This window comes from Lethenteron reissneri, chromosome 5 (genome assembly GCF_015708825.2).
Source record: "Lethenteron reissneri isolate LAM-NWPU_2019-01 chromosome 5, ASM1570882v1, whole genome shotgun sequence".
Classification (NCBI taxonomy): domain Eukaryota; kingdom Metazoa; phylum Chordata; class Hyperoartia; order Petromyzontiformes; family Petromyzontidae; genus Lethenteron; species Lethenteron reissneri.
In genome coordinates, this window is record NC_083783.1 from 8,913,616 (window position 1) to 8,935,001 (window position 21,386).

The 21,386-nt window shown below is 52.5% G+C and overlaps 1 protein-coding gene across 5 annotated transcripts in view; it reads right to left on the bottom strand.

Annotated features, from left to right (window-relative positions):
* The window catches only part of LOC133352381 (SH3 domain-containing kinase-binding protein 1-like), a 77,785-nt gene that overhangs the window by 16,476 nt on the left and 39,923 nt on the right, over positions 1-21,386 (bottom strand). For all 5 annotated transcript variants that reach the window (XM_061568001.1, XM_061567994.1, XM_061567985.1 and 2 more), the window contains 5 exons: positions 3,770-3,882; positions 2,885-3,026; positions 1,808-1,989; positions 830-932; positions 358-452 (listed from right to left, as the gene is read on the bottom strand). In XM_061568001.1, the coding sequence (XP_061423985.1) occupies positions 358-452; positions 830-932; positions 1,808-1,989; positions 2,885-3,026; positions 3,770-3,882 (635 nt within the window). The remainder of the gene's footprint in view (positions 1-357; positions 453-829; positions 933-1,807; positions 1,990-2,884; positions 3,027-3,769; positions 3,883-21,386) is intronic.

Consider the following 21,386-nt stretch of genomic DNA (forward strand, 5'->3'; position numbering starts at 1 on the left):
GGGGCGGGTCAGAACGTTAAAACAACAAACAATACAAAAACACGACACGAGTGCAAAGTATAGGGAACGTAAACAAATCACTTAAAAACAAATAAAAATAAATAATTTTTTATCCTCCAAGCTAAAGCCCACTTAGCTATTAGCTTCTTAGGCAAGCATCAAAATGCAGGGGGTCATCAACGCCTTCAGAGCTCAACAGCATGGCATGGCCAGTGGAACTCACAACTCCTGGGACACATTCCATACGGGAAGGGGGGTGATGGGAGGGATTGACAGAGGGGGGGGGGGCCCAGGGACGGGGGGGGGGGCCTGGGACGCCCCCCCCCCCCCCCCGTGGGGGTGATGCGCGCCTCTCACCTTGGCGATGATCTCGACCAGCTCGCCCTCCTTGAGCGAGAGCTCGTCATTGTTCTGCGCTTCGTACGAGAACAACGCTTTGCAATATTCCCGAGCTGTGGGGGGTGGGGGGGTGGGGTGGTGGGAGGTCACACGGGCTCCTGGTGAAAGTGTGGCCCACTCTCATACAACAACAGAGACAAAAATCCCCCGCATAGTCCCAACGGAATGTTGGGGCAAGTGCTGTTAGCGAGCAGCACCTACGAAGGCCGGCACGGCACGCGAGGGGGTGGGTGGCCAAAACCACAAATTTCATAGGTACATCTACCCGCGTCGCTCGACTCGTTCATCGCGAGTGACGTCAGGGGCACGGCACGGCACGGCACGGTCTCGCACAGTGGATTAACACCTCCGGTTTGGCCCCATGGTTTGAGTGTCCCGTGATTTGTGCGTCGGGATGAGACTGCTGTTGTGCGCGGAGGAGGCCTCTTGCCTTTGTGCCGGGCCTCAGGCTCGGGCTTGGAGGCGGGGTCCACGATGGGCACCGGCGCTTGCTTCTTCTTCGTCAGGGAAGAGTGGCTTCCGGGGAAATTGGACTGTGATAGAGGAACAGATGGACGAGACAACACGCGCATATATAAGCGTACACAAATACAAAGATCCCCCTGAGAGCATGATAGGCTGTTGGGGCAAATGCTAAGCAAGTGTTTATTGAGGGCAGTTGGTATGGCACATGGTGGGGTGGTGTGTGGTCAGCACCATGTCCAGCCGCCTTTGTCGCCCCAGTGCCGATGTCTGCACAGACTGTGGCAGGTACTAGTTTAACACCCAAGGGAGGAGTAGGACCAGTTCAGATACCAATCAACACCAATGTGAGCCATGTCTAGGAAATTCGCTCAAGATCGCCAGGTTTCGTAGCGCGTTGTGCTAACCGCTATCACCACTCCCCAAATACATACATGCCCACAAACACACACAAGAGCGTGGAATGATGAATACGATTATCACGCGAGGATACACTAAACCAGTGTTCTTCATTGCAAGGCCCACGGGCCAGTGGCGGGCCCTGTTCGCCTTTAGTGCGGCCCCCTGGCGTGCGGCCCCCCAAAATACACAACATGTGAAAACACCCCATAGCAGGCGGGGTGGCGGCCCTTGCACTGCTGATGCCTTATCAGCAAAAGTGCCCCCCCCCCCCCCCCCTGAAAATGAGTGAAGAACACTGAACTACGGTTCTGTAAACAGGGTCGTTTTGTTGCGTTTTAACAAAAATTTTTTATTGAATTCAGAATCTTTATTTATGTTTGAGGAATCCGGTGAGCTATAAAGTTATTGTCACAGATGTCCAGTAGTGTCACAGATGTCCCGTGAAAATCAGCTCGCCGTGCCATGGCTCCCCGGTGCCGAGTCCGGCTGGCCAGGGTTATCGTTACGATTCACGTCCACGAGTGGAGATGCCCAAGGTGCTCACCCTGTCGGCCGCCTTGCTGCAGTCTGCGCCGTCGGCGCTGTCCTCGGCGGCGCGGGGACGCAGCTTCACGTTGCCCTCCTTGAAGATGTCCCCGAAGCCGAAGCCGCGGAGCTTCTTCGACGGCTGGATCTCGCCGGCGCCGCCACCCTCCACTCCACCGCCACCGTCCCTCTGGCTGGAGTCTGGTGTGGGGGGGGGGGGTTGTGACGGCACCATTGTCGCACCGGGACACCAACGGGACGGGGGCAAGCCGGGCGGCGGCGGCGGCGGTGGTGGTGGTGGCTATGCACGTGGCCTGTAATGCGGCAACACTACGGAGGCAGCGAGGGCTGGTGGGGATCACCGCTAAAAATGTCGTGAAACTCTCTTCGCGTGGGCGTGTCGCGGAGGTGCCGCACTCTGGCTTGCCAGGAGGCGGGATGGAAAATTGTGGACTAATCTTCATCGGCCCCTTCTTCTGCACGAGTGGTGCCCTCAATGCACGTGTAGAATTTCTCCAGGTGCTACCGTTTCCTGCCCTACATGTATTGACACATAAATTGGCTGAAAACATCTTGACATTTAGCGGAGCGCAGAGCTTGGGCAATTGTTGGTACCGGCTCGATGCCTGGCTGCCTTTCAACTTATACGTGGTTCGTCAGCAACTGTGAGATGCAATTATTATGAGGGACAACATTCGGTGTGTACTGTGTGTTCATGTACTGTGCGTGTACTGTGTTTGTGTACTGTGTGTGTACTGTGTGTTCGTGTACTGTGTGTTCATGTACTATGCGTGTACTGTGTGTTCGTGTACTGTGTGTGTATTGTGTGCTACTCGGCAGGCAGCCGTCTCCTCGCGCGGTGTCCCCCTTGCGCGCCCTTTTTCTTGTAACGCATCTACTACGACTGCCGCGCAGAGCGAGGCGAAACACATCGTACACACCGCAAGTATAAAGCTCGAACGTCACCGCCAAATCCTTCCATCCCTCCATCCCCACGCCGTAGCGGTTCCCCTGCGCTCAACGCAGAGCGGCTGTGCGGCCGTGTCGCGCGTAGACGGAGGCCCACATGGGCACGCCGGCCGCTCCCTCGGCCTACCGGTGGAGTCGGAGGTCTCGGCGGGCGGTGGCGACTCGCCGTTCTCCTGCTCGGCGCTCTCCTCCGTCACCTCCTTCACGAAGTTGGAGGGGAAGACGCCGGTGCGTCCGTTGTGAGAGCCCTCCCACCAGCCCTCCTCCACCTGGCAAGGAGACGACGCCACCCCCAGACAGACTCTTGTCGATATATGCTGCAGAGCGAGCAGCTGATGTTTGCATGTGGAACCTCTTTCGCACCGTACGTAGCCAACCGTGCGAAACGGAGGCGATGAAGGCCGGCGCAGAACCACAAGTGTTGGGGGAGGAGGTGGTGTTGTGGCCGGACAGCTTCATCTGCCCAGTGTCATGTTCACACACACTCCACCAGGCAATAGTTTAAGGCCGAGCAAAGATAAGGGAAGCCCAGGACCGGTTCTGATGTTTGTCACTGATGTTGGCCGTGAGAAGGAATCGAAACGAGGTTGCCAGGCTCGACGCGCAATGCGATAACCACATTACCAACGATGGGTTCTGAACCTACTTGCTGCACTGCTATCCCCAGGGTATCCCGCGGTCCCGGCAGTTTTGAGAGTCGTACACGTCTACCTTGACCCACCAACCCTTGCCTGCAAAGTGTCAGATTGCAGGTGTGCGCCAACACAGCAATCGCTTCGTAGGCAGACACCTACATTAGCAGCCTGTCCGTCACGGCACGAAAATTCTCAGCCGCACATATTGATTTTGAGGAAAAATTAAATACGAATCTGCTTTTGTAACTACTCCATGGTGCAACGTCCCGACAAAGCCCGTTCCCTTCCGCAGATTGGGAAGACGGCGCCCACTCGTCGCAACCGATGAGGACGTGCCCCAGAGAGGCCAGCGGCGGTGCCGGGAGCAGGGAACCAACCTCCTTGATGATGTCCACCACGTCGCCCACAGCCAGGTCCAGCTCATCGTCGTTCTGCGCCACGTAGCTGAAGGCCACCTGGCAGCGCCGCTTGCGCACCTTCTCGCTCAAGCCTGCCACGCGCACCAACAGCACCCCGCCGTTAGGACTCAGGTACGTGCGTCAACGCGGTGGTGATGGCCACCCACCAGGTAAATGAGTACCCCGTGCGGTGTGTAAACATCGCCACTGGGGAGACGACGGTGGTTGGGCGTGGCGCTGGCCAACGACCCCCCCCACGTGTGCCGTGCCGGCCTTCATAGGTGCTCGCTAACAACACTTGCCTCAACAGTTTGTTAAGGCTACGCGGGGGATCTTTGTCTGATGGCCACCCAGCACGAGCTTATTTGGGTGTTTTCACCGTGTGGTATTTAGCGGAAAGAGTGCCAGGTTTGAGGGGTTACCAGCCCCTGCATGTAATACAGTATCTATTTTGTAGATGTATAAAACAAAGACCAAGGTCATTGGCCAGCGCCACGCCCAACCATCGTCGTCTCCCCAGTGGCGATGTTAATACACCACACTGTAAACTCATTTGAGGCTGAGTCGACCTAGGGGATGGCCAGGAATGGTTTATATAATCGTCACTGGTGCTGGCGGTGAGCGGAAATCGAACTCGGGTTGCCAGGTTTGCGGCACGGCACGCTAACCACTGCACTACCGTTCCACTACCGCACACAACACGTAACAGAATACATGAAAGGTTTCACACACCAAACATCACCACATTAGGTGCGGCTGGCCCATGCGCGTTCATACAATTTAGAAAGTCTGATGCAAATCGTTTCAGTAATCTCCAACTGAATCGCCCGACACACACACACAGGTGTCACACTCCCATGTGTTAAAAGATGCCGTATATTTACAGACAGGTGCAGACCCAAGACAAATGCTCGCCTCACAATTGCTCCACGTATAGTGAAACACCAATCAATCATGTACATACGTGAGCACATAACTAGATCGGTGGGAAAGCAACGCTATCGCAGCAAACGCGCGTGTCCCCGACCTTGTCGCAAGTGAAAGCAGGCACACACTTGACCTCACGCCGATGAGCACATTACCTCCTCTCATGGTCCGACCAGCCTTCCGCCATCTCTCGGCCAGAGCCGACTTGCGTCTAACCGGCGGTTTGTGCATGGCGACGATAATCCCGGCGCGTCCACGAGCGTTTCCGCTGCGTTCCCCCCCCCCAGGCCCTCCCGCGTTTCGTCCGTCCCGACGGCCTGACCGACGCGTGGAATCGCGGACCCCTCTCGTCGCTCACCACCCGTCACCACCCGCCAACGCAGCGCCGGCGGGCTCGCGCGAAAGACCGCGCAGGCGGCAAATTTTTTATTTTTTCCTACCAAATCCTAAGGTGCGAATTGCAAGACGACCAAATCCGCCGCACGAAACCGCAGCAGTCACGCCGTTGCCCTGCGATGGTCTCCCTTATCTGCCGCCACCTTCGCACCGTAACGAGCACAACTTGGGTTTGAGCACAGTTCGGCGTTTGAGAGGAAAGGGCCGTGCCGGAGTTATAAAGTCAAAAGGGCGCGACGTGGGGGAGGATTGCCTCACGCCATCGCGAGGGCCGCCCTATCGAGAAAGCTTGCTCTCCGGCGCACTCTGCGAGGGAGTGAGAGCGGCGCAGGTTTTAACTGCTCGGGAAGTGGCCGAGAGCACCTTGATACACAGAGGACTGCAGAGCTTGAGAAATTGTTGGCGCCAGCTCAATCGCGTGGCCGCCTTCCTCTGCTCATCAGCGATTCCTCCTCGCGCCTCTCCGAGTTGTTCTCTCTCTCTCTCTATGATAGTGAACGAATACTGTGCATGTTGCAAGCCTAAATAACTATAATTACTTGTAGTCAAGCTTACACAGCACAAACCGCACTTGTACAGCGCATCCATATCGGAGGGGTGTTAATAAAAACGGCGTCGTAAATAGGCCGAGCGCGAATGGGTGTAACCATTGCTGAGCTACACAAAGACAAAGTCCCTCCCGTATAGCCTCAACAGACTTGTGGGGCAAGTGCTGTTCGTGAGCACCTCTGAAGGCCGGCACTGCACGCGAGGGGGTTGGGGGGCGAGTGCCACGCCCGACAGCCTTTTGTCTCCCGAGTGGCGATGGTTACACACCGTACCAGGTACTGATATGGGGCCGAGTCCACCTGGGGGAGGCCCAGGATCAGTCACTGGTGTTGGCCGTGAGTGGGAATCAAACTCGGGTGGCCGAGCTCGTAGCGCAGCGTGCTAACCAAGACACATATCGCATGCACACACACACGCAAATCTACAAACTGACCCACATTCACACAAATACCACACACGCACAATAAATGTATTCCTTCACATACAGATCCACACTCGTGCACACACACGCCCATGTGACTGTTAAAAGGTGCCACGAGGTGGTGGGTGAAGCCAGCACAGGGCATTGTGTCGTTGTTTCCACCGCCCTACTGAGCCAGGTGAGTAAACGGCTGGCAAGGGCGGCCACTCAGGCGAGACGCCAACGCAACCGAAGCACCGCCGTGACGCGGCCAGCGATGACGACGACGACGTGGGGAACAGTTACCAACACCGGGAGGAGGAACGGAAACCGGCACACACTTGCCCACACGTCTACCGTTGAACTTCTTTCGCGCAGTACGCAGCCAACCATGCCAGTCGGAGGTGCGGGGGAAGGACAACGAACTAAAACACAAATATAAAAGAAACGTCTTATCTAATCCAATGCCTTCACGACGAAGGAAAACCACCGACTGGGCCGGTTTAACGGAGCGACGTGTGGAGCGCCCCTTGGTTTGTCAACCGCACTGAGACGTTCACGACGGACACCCCGACGATGGTAGCCACCTCCCATTAGCACGCGTTGGCTATGTGGCAGTGCGAAAGAAGTTCAACATACATACAGACATAACCTCCACCACCAGTGTGCGCACTGACTCCTCGGAGAAAAAGTATAATTTGCACCCCCTACTTCAACATATATACGTACATACAGGACCAGCTCTAACCGTTAACAACACTGGACGGTGCCTAGCCGTTGTGCTGCCACACAGGCTGCATCGCTCTCCGCTGCACCGCTGCGGCTTGGAACAGTGGAGAGGGAAGGGGTCGTTGTGGTTCAAATTAAAGATGGGCTTTTCCAACTAGATGTCTCTGAGTGTGGACATAAATAAGCAATGACAATTTTTTTTGGTAGAAATGAATAAATTCAATAAGAGTGCGTTTCACAACAGAGAAAAAAAAAATTCTGGTAAATCAGCCTCGGAGAATTCTGGACAAACATTTTCCTACAGAATATATTTAAAAGCAGACAAACGCTGAGACTGGCTTTCACTTCCATTAGCAGGGTGCGTTCAGTCGGAGAATGTGGTTCCCTGCGGCCATCTGATTTGCACAATCACGGAAGGGGGCAGACATTTCACCCGGCCCGTATTTGAACGAAAACACAATTTGTCCGTATCGCCACCGACGCACGGGAATATTCCGCAAAACTCCCGTCGTCTTTCACGTCGTTCCGCGCGCACGCGAGCGGAATCGTCCGACAAGGTGGAGTAACAAACCTGAGCTGGAGAAGAAAGAGAGACCTCGGAGCCTGAAAGCTGTCGAGGGGGGGTGGGTGGAGGAAGGCAAGGGGCGGAAGGACAGCGGCACAGAGGAAAGCGGCACGCAAGGAAGGGGGTGGCAGACCCGTTTGAGAGAACAGAACACGGGAAAAAAGAGAAACAGCCATAGCCACAGGGAGAGACAGACAAGAGGCATTAACCCATCGCACACGAGCAGAGTGCGTGTGTCGTGCGGACCACATCACCAGCGTAGCGGACGGGAGCTTCGACTCGGCTGGCCGGGCAACATATTCAAAGAGATCACAAGCAACGTGCAAACACACGTCTTTCAGATTTCCTGAAAGCAGTTTCTTATTATAAGCAACGTGTTTCATTGTTGCAAAGCTGCGGTTGACTTTAAAATATTGCCTCGAACGTGTGCGCATGTGCAATCTTGCCATCGCTATTTTAAATCAATGGAAAGTCATTCATTAGCGGCACTTTAATTGATTTAATTGCGTGAAGCTCATGTCAAAGTCACAGCGCCAAGCCGTAACGTTCGATAACGTGTCCCACAAAACGGCGGCATGCGTTGAACGAAAACACTGGTGCATCTGATCGCCGAACATAGATTAATGGCAAATCCATTATAACTGTAGTTACAATATTACACTAGGCAAGGGATTTTTTTATTTTTTACAAAGGAGACAATGCTAATTAGTACGCGTACAACTCCCTGGCTCAAATGAAGAACCAGCATTAGATTTCACAGAATTCCGTATCCTAACGTGCGCACACACTCACCTTATTGAATAGCACACGGCACTGTAAAGGATTGAGCAATGTATTTTTTTTAAACATGTGTGTGCTATGTTTATCCTTTGTTCAGTAGGGGTGTGGGGGAGGGAGGGATAGAGTTTCTAGGTTTGTTTGCAGAGTACGTACCCTTTTTTCGAGAGCCTGTTAACTCCCCCGGAGGCAAAAGAAGAAGGGGGGGGGGAAGGGGAGGAAACATTTAAATCATACTGAAGGAGAGACGGGGACACACAAGGAACGAAGAGGAATGGGTGTCATTCAGGCTCCAGCTCAGGCACCCGGGGCCACAGATCTGGTGCAGCCGATGCAAGAAGTTAAATCTGATTTGTGTTATTCTGCCTTCCTGGAACTCGTCCTGTCGATGCCCGACGTAGTCTCATGCTCGGCCACCAACCGCCACGAGGCAACGATCAGAATTGGCGCATCGAAACGCTTCTGCACGCCACGCGGCAACGAAATGTGCTCGCCCGTGTCGGGTGGTGGAGGCTCTTGACGACACAAACTTGGCCAGAATCATTACGTTGGCCCTCACCCGCCTCGCAATTTGTAAATTGCCGCATCCGTAGAATTTGGCGGGAATTAAATGGTTACGCCGCCTGCACGTTTATCCGGGACAGACGATATAAGGTCGTGTGTCTTTGGCACATTTTCCCCTTGGTGTTTATAATGCGAGGGGATAGGGGGGAGTGGGGTCATCATAACTGTTTGTGAAATTATTTTGACCCCATCCCAATTTGGCCAATCTAAAGCGAACAAACAACTTGAAATAAAACACCGACGACTGAAAGTAAAAAAAAGAGGCGTCACCCAAACGTAAAAGCATTCGTTCTTTTCCCGAAATACACGACGGCAGTCTGAACTCGTGATCGCCGTCAGCCACTTGCACGAACCGTGGAGCAAGCTTGAGCCCGAACTGCCGGCTCAGCCAAACAAAAGCACGAGGGCTGAGAAACAACAAGGCAAGGAACCCGACGGAGCAAGACGAACAAGCGACGGAAATCCATTACTGCCACCAACGATGGATTATGGAGGAGCGCGATGACCGATGGATGATGAGAGACGACAACAATGGCCGACGACGAGAGACGCTCGCTCGGCTCGCTGGCGACGCGAGGCATCGTTTTCATTAAACTAAAAACTGTTAATAATAATAAAGATATTTATAACGCGCCAACAACTCAGAGGCGTGGAGCCAAGCTCAGGGCTGCTCGAAAGCCTGACCAAACAGATAAGAGGCCTTTAGATGTTTCTTAAAAGTCAGAGTGCATTTGATGTTGCGGATGTGCAAAGCGACAGATTTCCATGCCGAGGGGACGACGGAAAAGAACTGATGTGAGAATAACAGTTGGAGACCTTTTCTGTCCGAGGCAGATTTTGAGTGACGCTGCTGCGTAAGGGTTCTACCGTGAGCCTTCAGTGCAGGGCGAGAGTAGTGAGGCGAGGAACGGCGGGGAACCGGTGGTGAAGGTGCCATCGGTTCGCCACCATACCAGGTAAGGCCCCACTGAGCTACACAGCTCTTTTTTCAGAAGCAACCTGGCCACAAATGATAGCTCAAAGAAAGTGGAAATTTATAGTAGCCAATTACTCGCGTGATGCCGATTCCAAATGTGAAGGGGGAAAAACCGGAGGACCCGGAGAGAGACACGCAAACTCCAAATATACAGGCATTGTCAAGGGTGGGGATCGAACCCCCGACCTCTTGCATACCAGGCACAAGGTCAGAGGCCACGAAGCCATCTTGACGTGCACAAGCACAGGTCACAGCCCTTTCGCCAGTGCACTGCTGGAAGAGAGGCCACTCCCCACACCGCCGTACGGGTCGTTATTTGACCAAACACGTCACCGCGCTCGTCCGTACGGGGAACCCACGGGACGCCGCTTCACTACTACCCACAACGTAGCGCAGCGGCCGCAACCTGTCGACGGACTGTTGTGTGGGGCAGTTGCCCCATCGAGGCTCAATGATGCTTGGCTTAACAAAAGAATGTCCTTAGTAATTCCCCCCCTCCCCCCCCCCGATGTTAATGTTTATCCTCGCATCAAAAAGCAGCCGACAGCAGCGGACACCGCAGAGATCCGGAGACATCCTCTCAAGTGACCTCTGGTCCACCCGGCGAGCTAAAATAATAATGCGAGCGATGTTTGTCACGTGATAGTGGAAACGATATTCAATCTTCTTGGTTCCTTCGGTAAAGTCACATAGAATGGAAATAATAAAATAATAAAATAAAACATAATAAAATAATAATGTTTTAAAAATAAAACATAATAAAGTAATTATTTTTATTATTTTATTATTTCCATTCTACATGACTTTACCGAAAGAACCAAAAAGATGAATCCCTGCAGTCACGAAAGCTTTAAATCGAAACGATATTCAATGTTTCGAGTTGGAATTAAGACAAATTTTTTAGTTTATAAGAAAACATCGCGCTTCCCTCCCCAAGCCTCCGGGGTCATGTCGTGCAGCGTCGTCTCGCTGTGACCACGTGATGGGGACGACTCTCTCGAGCGTAAACAAAAGCGACGGGCGCTGGAGACGCCGTCGCCGCCGCAGACAGGCCCCCGCACGCTCGGCGGCGGAGCGAGCGCGGGCTCGCGTGCCTTCTGCTCGCCCCCGAGCGCTCAAATTCCTCTCCGCGTTTATCTTCTCCCCGACGTGGTGTGTCCCCCCCCCCGACTTGGCTGGGGCAGCGGGGGGCAGCGGGCCCCCCCCCCTCTTTCCCCCATCTTTTACCTCCCCCTCCTCCTTCGTATGGTTCAGTTGCGTTGGGACTGTCCTCCGCGAATCGTGACACCCCGGTTATGCGAGCCGCGCGGCGTGCTGTGCCGGGCTCGCGTTATGTTCCAATAAAAGATAAAGAAAAACAACAAAAATCCCCGTCCGTGGCGGCTGACACTCACGGCCACGCGTCGTGGGCGGGTTCTCGTCGAAGGGTGCCAGGAGAACTCTGCGCCTCGAATTACACGAGGGAAAGTCACTTAATCATATAACAACAACCGCCATTCGCCACTAAGTGTCGGTGACGTCACCACGGCGCTTGTGCCATGCTATGTGCACGTTGAGGCCACGTGAAGTGTCGAACGCCCGTTGGCAGGAGGTCACGGGGCAGATCCAGGTGCCGTGGGTCGACTGACTGAGATGACCGAGATGACTGGCTGATGCACCACCTGTGCCCCCTACTATACCAACTTGCTGTGTTTTAGCCGCCCGGCGCTCCGCTCGTTGTTGTTGTGAGCGTCGCTCCTCCCCCTTCCGTTGTTGTTGGAGGGCGACTGCCTCCAACTGCCCAGTAGCAGCGTCTTTCACGAGCCTCCTCCAGAGGCCGATCTAGACACCGCTGGTACCAGTCATAGGCAAGTCCACTCAGCTCCACATCCTCTTGTACCACATCACTCCATCTCTTCTCTAGCCTGTGCCGTGCCCGTTTAGCCCCCTCTATCCGGCCGAACAAAAGCTTCTGCAATGTCGTGAACGCAATAACCCTCCATAAGAGGTTTTCTGGGTTAAGAGCGCGTAAATATGTAAATGTGTCGTTAAAAGCCGCCACCACTCGACACAGCCAACTAGTAAGGGTTGTCACGTAAACAGAACGTGGCCAATTCATCACTAGCACAGCACTAACCGGTGTGTTGGAGAGCCAAGCCACCACATTTACAATCTGAGTACGACGTTTAGTCAGTAATTATAACTAGCTTCATCAGGCGACAGCCAGATTTGTGAAGTCCACCTATTTCGTTCCTTATATAGAGGCGTAGATGTGGTGACCACACTTCTGCGCTCTTGCGCAAAGTGTGGGGGGGGGGGGGGGGAATTAATGAGTCAGCGTACATTATGCAAGCGCATTATGCGAGCCCTTTCAGCAATAACCCTCCCGGCACCTGCAGGAGCCGATATGATCGCTCTATCCCCGCGGCGGGTGTACTCGCTCCGTCCCTCTCGGGGAACGCTTTCTACCCCTTGGCTGCCACTGCCCCCCGCAGTTATTCTCGGCAGTCTGGGGTAAATTGGCGGGAGAGGTCGGGGGGGGGGGGGACGCCAAGTGAAAACAAAAATACGGATGATGAAAAACATAAGGAAATTATGCTACACAAACCAACGTATTGTGTACCTACGTAGAATGGGGGGGAGGGGGGGGGAGATGTAAAAACGCATCGCTTATTTGTTTCGTAAAGTTTAACTCGCCTACCCGCCTGTGGTCGTGCGGGCACCGAGCGAGGAGCGGCTCGCGACTGAAAGCCGACGTCCAGTTTTAAGAGGGTGCCAACGGGCGCGGCTAATAACGCAGACCTGGGCAATCCGTCACCAGATGAAAACGAGATTTGGCTGCGTTAATGGTTTCACGTCTAACGTAATGCAGTTGTTGTTGTTGTTTTCTATACAAGCCGGCCGCCAGGTGGCGCTACAGGCTTGCGTAAGTAGTCCGCTCGATTGACACAGCGTGTGGTAACTGCTGCTGCACACTTTGCTGGTATTTCTTTTATTTAACACGTGTTTCGAATCACGTGGCCTGGACGTGCACATGGCCTGGCACAAGCGCCTTGGTGACGTCACCGCCACTTAGTCGCAAATGGAGGTTGTTGTTGTTGTTTTCATGCAGCTATATGGATGGAGGAAGCACATTCGCGGAAGGGATGATCAAAGGCGAGGTGGTGGAGCAATGAGGTCGGCGCGCACGTGTGCCGGTAAATAAATTCCATCTGTAGAGAGAAGCAGCAGCAGCAGCAGCTGCTACTGCTACAGAGCTAACGCGAAAGAGACGGACTTCACGCTGAAGTGGACTGAGAACGCTTGCCGATGAGCTACCCTGGGGGGCACACAGAGACAAAGATCACTCCTCGTATAGCCTTGAAGAGACAGTGGGGGGGTGGGGGGGTTAAGTGCTGTAAGCGAGCACCTATTAAAGCCGGCACGGCACGCTCGTTGGAAGGGTGGCGTCAGCAACATGCCCGGGCCGCCTCCGACTTCTCAGCGCTGAAGTTGACACACCGCGAAAGTCAATCATCCGAGGATGGGTTGACCTCGACAAAGCCCCCAAACACCGGTTCAGATCATTAATCAGCACGGATCTTCACCGTGGCCAGGAACCGAACTTGGGTTGCCCGGCTCCGCTGGTCGAGTGCCGCTAACCACTACGCCACCACTCCCCGCAGCGGACACAAACAAGGCGCCGTCCATAAATGACGTCACGCGATTTTGGACGACTTTTGACCCCCCCCCCCCCCCCCATCGTCACACGGCGTCACAAAAAGTCAGACCCCCCCCCCCCCCAATGTTTTTAACATGCTTCAAATCGCTGGAAACTATTGTCATTGTAGTGCGTATTTAATGTGGTGCTGCACTCTGATGTTGTAGGGGAAAACATTCATTAAAAAGTCTATTTACTTAAGTAGAACGTGTTGTCTATATTTATTTAAAGTTGCGCATTTTGAGGTCACGTCACATTTCTCAAACTCCCCCCTCGTCACACATCGTCACGTTTGCCCCCCCCTAGGTGCGTGACGTCATTTATGGACGGCCCCCAATGTAAACACACAAATGTACGCACGTACGCAAACAAAAAACAGAACTGCCCGTGTAATTGGCAGGCTTCCACAACAAGACCGTTGCATTAACGCACAAACATCCTGCCAGTCGCAACGGAACACTCCGGATGCATGGCGATGGTTGTGGACATTCTCACACACTGGCAGCACACACAGCATGTCCAGCAGTCCACGAAGCTGTCGCCTGATGAAGCTAGTTGTAATTAGTGGCGAAACGTCGTACTCGGATTGTAAATGTTATAGATTTTCTCTCCAACACACAACCGGTGTTGCTGTACTAGTGACGAATTGGCGACGTTCTTCTTCTTGGTTCTTTCGGTAAAGTCATGTAGAAGGGAAATAATAAAATAATAAAAATAGGTCATTTTAATAATATAACAATATTTATTTTATTATTTCCCTTCTACGTGACTTTACCAAAAGAACCAAGAAGATGAATCCCTTTAGTCACGAAAGCTTTAAATCGAAATTTGGCTACGTTCTGTTTACGTGACAAACCTTACCAATTGGCTGTGTCGGGTGGTGGCGGGTTTAAAGACACATTTATATATTTACGCGATCTAACCCCCCCAAAAAAGCCTATATTATGGATGATATTGGTCACTAAAGATTTCGTGTTAAACTGACCAGAAGGAGCTTTTCACTGCTTGTCTCCAGGTTATGCTGCGACCGTTTCACCGGTTCAACCGCATGCCACGAGATTAAAATCAAACCATTTCGAATTCTCAAAGCGAGCACTGTCGCGTTTATCACCGCCCTGCGTCAGAGAACAGCCTCGAAAGATAAGATGCCAGAACTACTTCTGAGCGGGTCTATTAATCCGAACTATGGGCACACGTAACGTCGACGAAAAGATACAGAACAAAAATATGAATATTGCACAACGAAGCGTGGCGAGGTGCATGCTTGCAATCACAACGAGAGCGAAATAAGAACACACCGATTTAGAGCTTTCGTGACTGCAGGGATTAATATTCTTGGTTATTTCGGTAAAGTCACGTAGAAGGGAAATAATATCATCATCAGGTGTGAAATCCACAGCAAATTTTCTTGCTGTGGACTTCACACCTGATGATTGCTTGTGTTGCAGTCGAAACGTCATGAGAATTTTTATATTTATATTATTTTATTATTTCCCTTCTACGTGACTTTACCAAAAGAACCCAGAATAAGAACGCACTGCTTGGAGAGAATGTGCCGCGTCAGATTCATCGGACTGATAATCAATAGCAGTGGGGTTTGGACTGGACATGTCGCGAGATGGGGTGATGGCCGATGGTCAAGATGAGCTCAGGAGTGACAGCCAAGATAGAGGGAACCGCACCCTTGAGGAGGTCCGCCAAGGACATGGAGTGACAAAATCATCTCGCTTGGTGGAGGTGCCGGCTGGATCACTTCACAGGATCATCTTGGGAGATGGTGACAGTGTGGGGATTGATCCTGCCTGATGATGATGCTGATCTCGTCACGGAGCATAAACCATCACGAGAACTCTGGTAATCCTCACAGCGGCTTTTGGCCAGCCATCGAACAAAGACGATCACTGCATCGCGCGGTGCTTTCAGACGCGCTTCTGCGGCCGTCTGGAACGCTCTTCCTTCCGATATTAGAAAGCCAGCAAAGCTATGCACTTTCAAATCATCTAGATAGAAGGCTCATTTCATTAGAACCGCTTTGTGGTGTTTCGTTCGTCCGCCCCCCTCCCCGCACTTCCGATGAGGACGGTCGGCTACGTACGGTGCGAGAGAAGTTCAACGTACACATGTACAAGACTAGCTGTACTACCCGGCTTCGCCCGGGACTTGGATCCACCACGCCCCTCCGCCTTTGTCTCCCCAATGGCAATGTTCACACACCACAGCAGTTACTCGTTTGAGGCTGAGTCGACCTAGGGGAGGCCCAGGACCGGTTCAAATAATTGTCACCGGTGGTGGCCGTGAGCGGGAATCGAACTCGGGTCGCCGGGTTCGTAGCGCGGCGCGCTAACCACTACACTACAATGCGTTACGCTTCCACATGCACGGGTCACGTGACAGATGTGACATCACAGCTCACTTGCCATGAAAAAAATAGATGCATTATTGAGCTACCCCCCCCGCCCCAAAAAAAAAAAGTGTTTGCATGGTGTACAGTCTGGAAAGTACCCCCCTGGCAAATTTCAAGTTTGTTGCATGTTGGGAAGTACGCTAAACGTTTTGAACAGACACACACAATCACAACTTTGCCTTTGATATACATGGAGATAACGTCTCAGAACGATGTCTTGATGGTGGTGGTGGGGGGGCAACCATAACAAGGCCCAAGGACTCCCATCAAGAAGGGCACGGGTTTGATTCCAGACTAAGGGTGCCATCTCTGCGTGGAGTTTGTATGTTCTCTACCCCTGCTCTGCACAATCCCCCCCCCCCCCGGGTTTGTCCGGTGTTCTCCTCCCAAAGATAAATTTACCAAACAATGCAAGTGGTATTGACCAAAACATCCCAATGGTGAAAAATTACTTAATTGCTATTTCACGGAGCAGCAAGGTCGCCCCGTACGCCAAAAACACTTGGCAAGACCCACCTGAAAGAGAGTCTTGAGACTCGGTGAAGCTTTCCTGGGTAAATAAGCGAATGGCAATAATAATTTGCTGATGGGCCATCGGAAGGCATCTTTAACGACTGAGCGCGGAGGGTGAAAGGAGGGTTTAACGCACACGTCGGCTTTCGCGACCAATACCATCCATAAGAGGTTTTTTTTACCGTTCTGTTTACGTGGCAAACCTAACTAATTGGCTGTGTCGGGTGGTGGCGGGTTCAACGACACATGTATATTTACGACACCTAACCCAACACAAACCTCTATTAGGGAGGGGGAAGGTAGTGGTGATTAGCTCGCTTGTGGATGAGCGTCGTGTGTATACAGTGTGCACGTGCGTGTGTGCTGTCGCATGCACCTGTGTTGACTTGTTGACAATCGCAACCCTAAACTCTGACCTTGGTGGAACAAAGATTATAATTTACAGAAGAAGCGGTGTCGAGGGATTGTTTTTCCTCGCTCACCACCTGTGGATCACGCGTGCTTCAAAAACGCTGCCTTCGTGACATTTCATATGTACGTGTTTTTATGTCGTTGTCAATATAACACATTTGGTTCGACTTTTGCGCATTCCCTCTAAAAATAGGGACCACATTGTATAAAAAGGGAAGGCACGGCATTTCGAAACTGGCCGAAACTGCAAAGAAAACCAACATGTGACTTACCAACACTTGCGGCGAACACTGCGGTTATTTTTCTACTTGTTGATTGGGGCCTGACAGAACGGGCAGCTGTAAGTTCCTTCTCAACGACCACACACACTTTGCGGGATGCACCGGCGGCATTTTTTATGGATTGACCAATACCCCCCGAGGTTCTAACTGACCACACTTGGCGTCAAAAGGCCAGTTTGACCGCAAGGGGTAAGCCAGCATGAGCACCTGAACCCCATGACGACTAGTGGAGCACCCAACACTATAACATGACCACACATCACTAGCACGAGACCAAGCAGCGATACCACCAGGCCACGTATCGCTAGCGCAGGGCTCCGGCAACATGCAGCTCCAGAGCTGCATGCCCCGGGCTCTTTAAGGACTGCTTCGAGACGTTATTCGCATTGCAGCTCTTGGAATATTGAGTTCTTGTTTGACCGAATAAAAAAAAAATGAAACTTTGTTATTTTGGTTGTCGACTCCTGCACGACCATCCAGCACTACCACTAGACCATCCAGCACTACCACTAGACCACCCACAACTACCACGAGACCACTCAGCACTACCACTACACCACCCAACACTACCACTACACCACCCACAACTACCACTAGACCACCCAGAACTAGCACTAGACCACCCACAACTACCACTACACCATCCAGCACTACCACTACACCCAGAACTACCACGAGACCACCCACAACTACCACTAGACCACCCACAACTACCACGAGACCACCCAGCAACCAATACGTCATTGGCCAATGTAACCAAAATACATACCACTCACAACTAACAGGAGACCACTTTATGCCACCATTAAACACAAAGAGCTCAGTCACACACACACACTGGACAAAACATTAAGTATACATGTGTGACTACACAGTGCCGGGCCTAAAATAGTGACTTAAAGCGCATGGGCCGCCAATATGCAAAACAAGCAGGAAGTCAAACGGATGCATAAAAAATAGAAATGCCCCAGGGAAAAGGACTGGGGTTCAATCATTAAACAAGGGACGTGGCCACGCGGCGAGACTTCAATGTACAGCCACTGACTACCGTACGCGAATGGGTTTTCAATAGCCACAAACGCTAATGTGATTTCAACGCAACTTGGATTTATAACACGACCGCATGTGACCGATTGTCGAGATGATGTACACGCGGGGAAGGGGCTAAGTGTGCATTTCTTCATTAAATCACAGATGCTGACCACGACTCCCGAGCGGAAAGCAACGAGCAGCAGCACGATCGAGGGCATAATAGATAAGCGAGTGCAGGAAAGAGAACTTAAGCAAAAAGTTATTCTTAGGAGGGGGCAAGAGTTAGAAAGTTGGCTACAGGGCAGAAAAAGAAAGAAGGAACTTTTGATGAAAGACATTTGCGGACAAGTGGAGAATGTGTCACGTACGGCGGGGCACTTTTTTTGGCATCGCGCTGCATAACCAGAAGCAGACACAGCTGAGCTGGGGCTCGCTGTGCAACCCAGGGATTAACCCAACCTGACCGGCATGACCTGTTAAGCAACAGCACCACCACCACCGTGCCACGTCCGTCGATGCGTGCGACTTCCCCGGTCTCAGTGTGCGACGGTATATTTTTGGTTTTGCGTAGGGCAAGGGCCATCAATTCAGGCAGGGCTCGCTGGCAGAGAGGGGGGGGGGGTGGCAGGTCTCTGTTGTGTTGTTCAATCGATCACCTTCACGAGGCCTGGCTCCACCGCGTCATCCTCGCTTGCGATTACCCCCACCGTTGTGGTGACGTGGTGAGCAGCGTGGCGAGCGAGCGGTGGTGTGGTGCAGTGCCGAGTGCCGTCTGTGGTACACGTGCGGTGGCGGTGTGGTGGGGGTACATGGTGTGGTGTGTGCGGTGCACTGGTGTAGTACACGGCGTGCGGTGCGGTACGGTACATGGTGAGCGGTGTGGTAAACGGTGAACGGTGTGGTACATGGTGAGCGGTGTGGTACATGGTGAGCGGTGCGGTACATGGTGAATGGTGCGGTACATGGTGAGCGGTGTGGTACATGGTGAGCGGTGCGGTACATTGTGAATGGTGCGGTACATGGTGAGCGGTACGGTACATGGTGAGCGATGTGGTAAATGGTGAACGGTGTGGTACATGGTGAGCGGTGCGGTACATGGTGAATGGTGCGGTACATGGTGAGCGGTGTGGTACATGGTGAGCGGTGTGGTACATTGTGAATGGTGCGGTACATGGTGAGCGGTGTGGTACATGGAGAACAGTGCGGTACATGGTGAGCGGTGTGGTACATGGCGAGCGGTGTGGTACATGGAGAATGGTGTGGTACATGGTGAACGGTGTGGTACATGGTGAACGGTGTGGTACATGGTGAACGGTGTGGTACATGGTGAACGGTGCGGTACATGGTGAACGGTGTGGTACACGGTGAGCGGTGCGGTACATGGTGAGCGGTGTGGTACACGGTGCGGTACATGAGGTGTGGTGCGGTACATGGTGAACGGTGTGGTACATGGTGAGCGGTGTGGTACATGGTGAGCGGTGCGGTACATGGTGAGCGGTGTGGTACATGGTGAACGGTGCGGTACACGGTGAGCGGTGTGGTACATGGAGAACGGTGCGGTACACGGTGCGGTACAAGAGGTGTGGTGCGGTACATGGTGAACGGTGCGGTACACGGTGTGCGGTGCGGTAAACGCTATGCGAGCAGCGTGTCATGCAGCACACTGTGTGCACGAGCACTCCCGAGTAACCGTACACCCCAAGGGTGTGGCACACACAACGAGGGGGACCTCTGCAACGGCCACGGCCGATGATATCGCAGCAGCAGCAACAACAAACAAGGAGGGCACGCGCAGGCGCACTGCGTCCGCTCCGCGTCTTCCCAGGCTCGTCTTCTAATCGCCGGCGTTGTATAAACACCTATTAGATGGTGCGCCGTCTAAAGAACACCTGGCCACTACTCTTAACCCCTCACTTCTTTAGGAACGCTTTCTGCATTCGGTTTGTTGTCCATCCCTACCTGCAGCTCCGATAAGCACGGTTGGCTACGTACGTGCGTGAAAAAAGTTCAACGTACATACGTACATAACCCCATACATGACGTAGTAATAGGTTTTTACCCTTTTATCTGGCACAAAAAAATGACACCTTTATACAAGGGGGTCATGTTTGCAATAGCCACAACACTTGCAGTCAAAATGCAAACAAAAAGAGACAACTCTGATAATGATATGCACTGTCCTTGTAATTGATTGGTCCACACCTGAGACAGCTTTTCTTAGAGGCTAGTCTCCACAGGTGTTGGACCAGATGACGCCAAAAGGCGTACATACAGGACGTTTCCAGGAATGGATCAGGTTTTGCATCCCTTCTTCGATCCACTGCTGGATGAAGGTCGCTCGATGCCGTAACCCCGTTGTTGGGATGTTTGACCATACTTCACCATCCTGGTCAGTGCGGATTGGAGAAAGGGGGTTAACCGCTGTGGTGGAGAATCAAATTATATTGCCGGGTTCATTCGCGCAGTGTGTTAACCACTGTCACCGATTAAAAGTTACGCTTATTATAATGTAAAACAAAGGTCAATTATCTATTCAGGAAAGTCTCAATGTGCCAAACAACTCTTTTGCATGAGATTTCTGCATTTGGTTGTTTGGCCCAATAACATTAAGCAGTGTTTAATATGTGAGTGGGAAAACCGAGGAAAATTTATTCATTCAAGTGGATACGAAAAAAAAGACCTAGAAACAGGCGGGTTCACGAACACATTTTCTCTGCTGCCATCTCCTCCTAAACTCACAACCCATCTGGGGTTTGGGAGCTTCACAAATCGCACGAGCCACAAATTCTATAGAGCGCCACATCACAGGCCTGTCGACAGCTGCAACCACCCCCCCCCCCATCTCTGAACAGAGCTTCATAGCTTGTGGGATTCCTCTCGGATAAATAAAGACCCTGATTCCCATTACGCTGAGCGACCATCGGTTCGATTGCTCGACTAATCGCATCGCACAAAAACAGTTGGGGAAGGAAAAAAGGTTTCGCGCCTCCGTTTCACGGCATGTGCCGCTGGTCGGGAGGTGAAGGGCGGAGGCTTGGCGATGTAATTTACATCATCAGCCGCGTCAAGCTCTAAAGGGGCCTGGGTAATCGACCCAAAACTAGTAGTCGATTATTGCATTTAAATCGATCAATCCGATGACAGACGTGTACGTCATCAGAACGGAATCGGAAGAAAAAATTAAATTACTTTTTCCGTACATCGAGGTCGAAAGACGTATGGAGGCTCCCACAAGGCCATGCGGGAAGGGCGTGTGGCAGTGTTGGCATCAGCCAGTCATCTTGGTCATCTCAGTCAGTCGACCTGTGGCACCTGGGCCTGCCCCGTGACCTCCTGCCGACGGGCGTTCGACACTTCACGTGGCCTCAATGTGCACATGGCCTGGCACAAGCG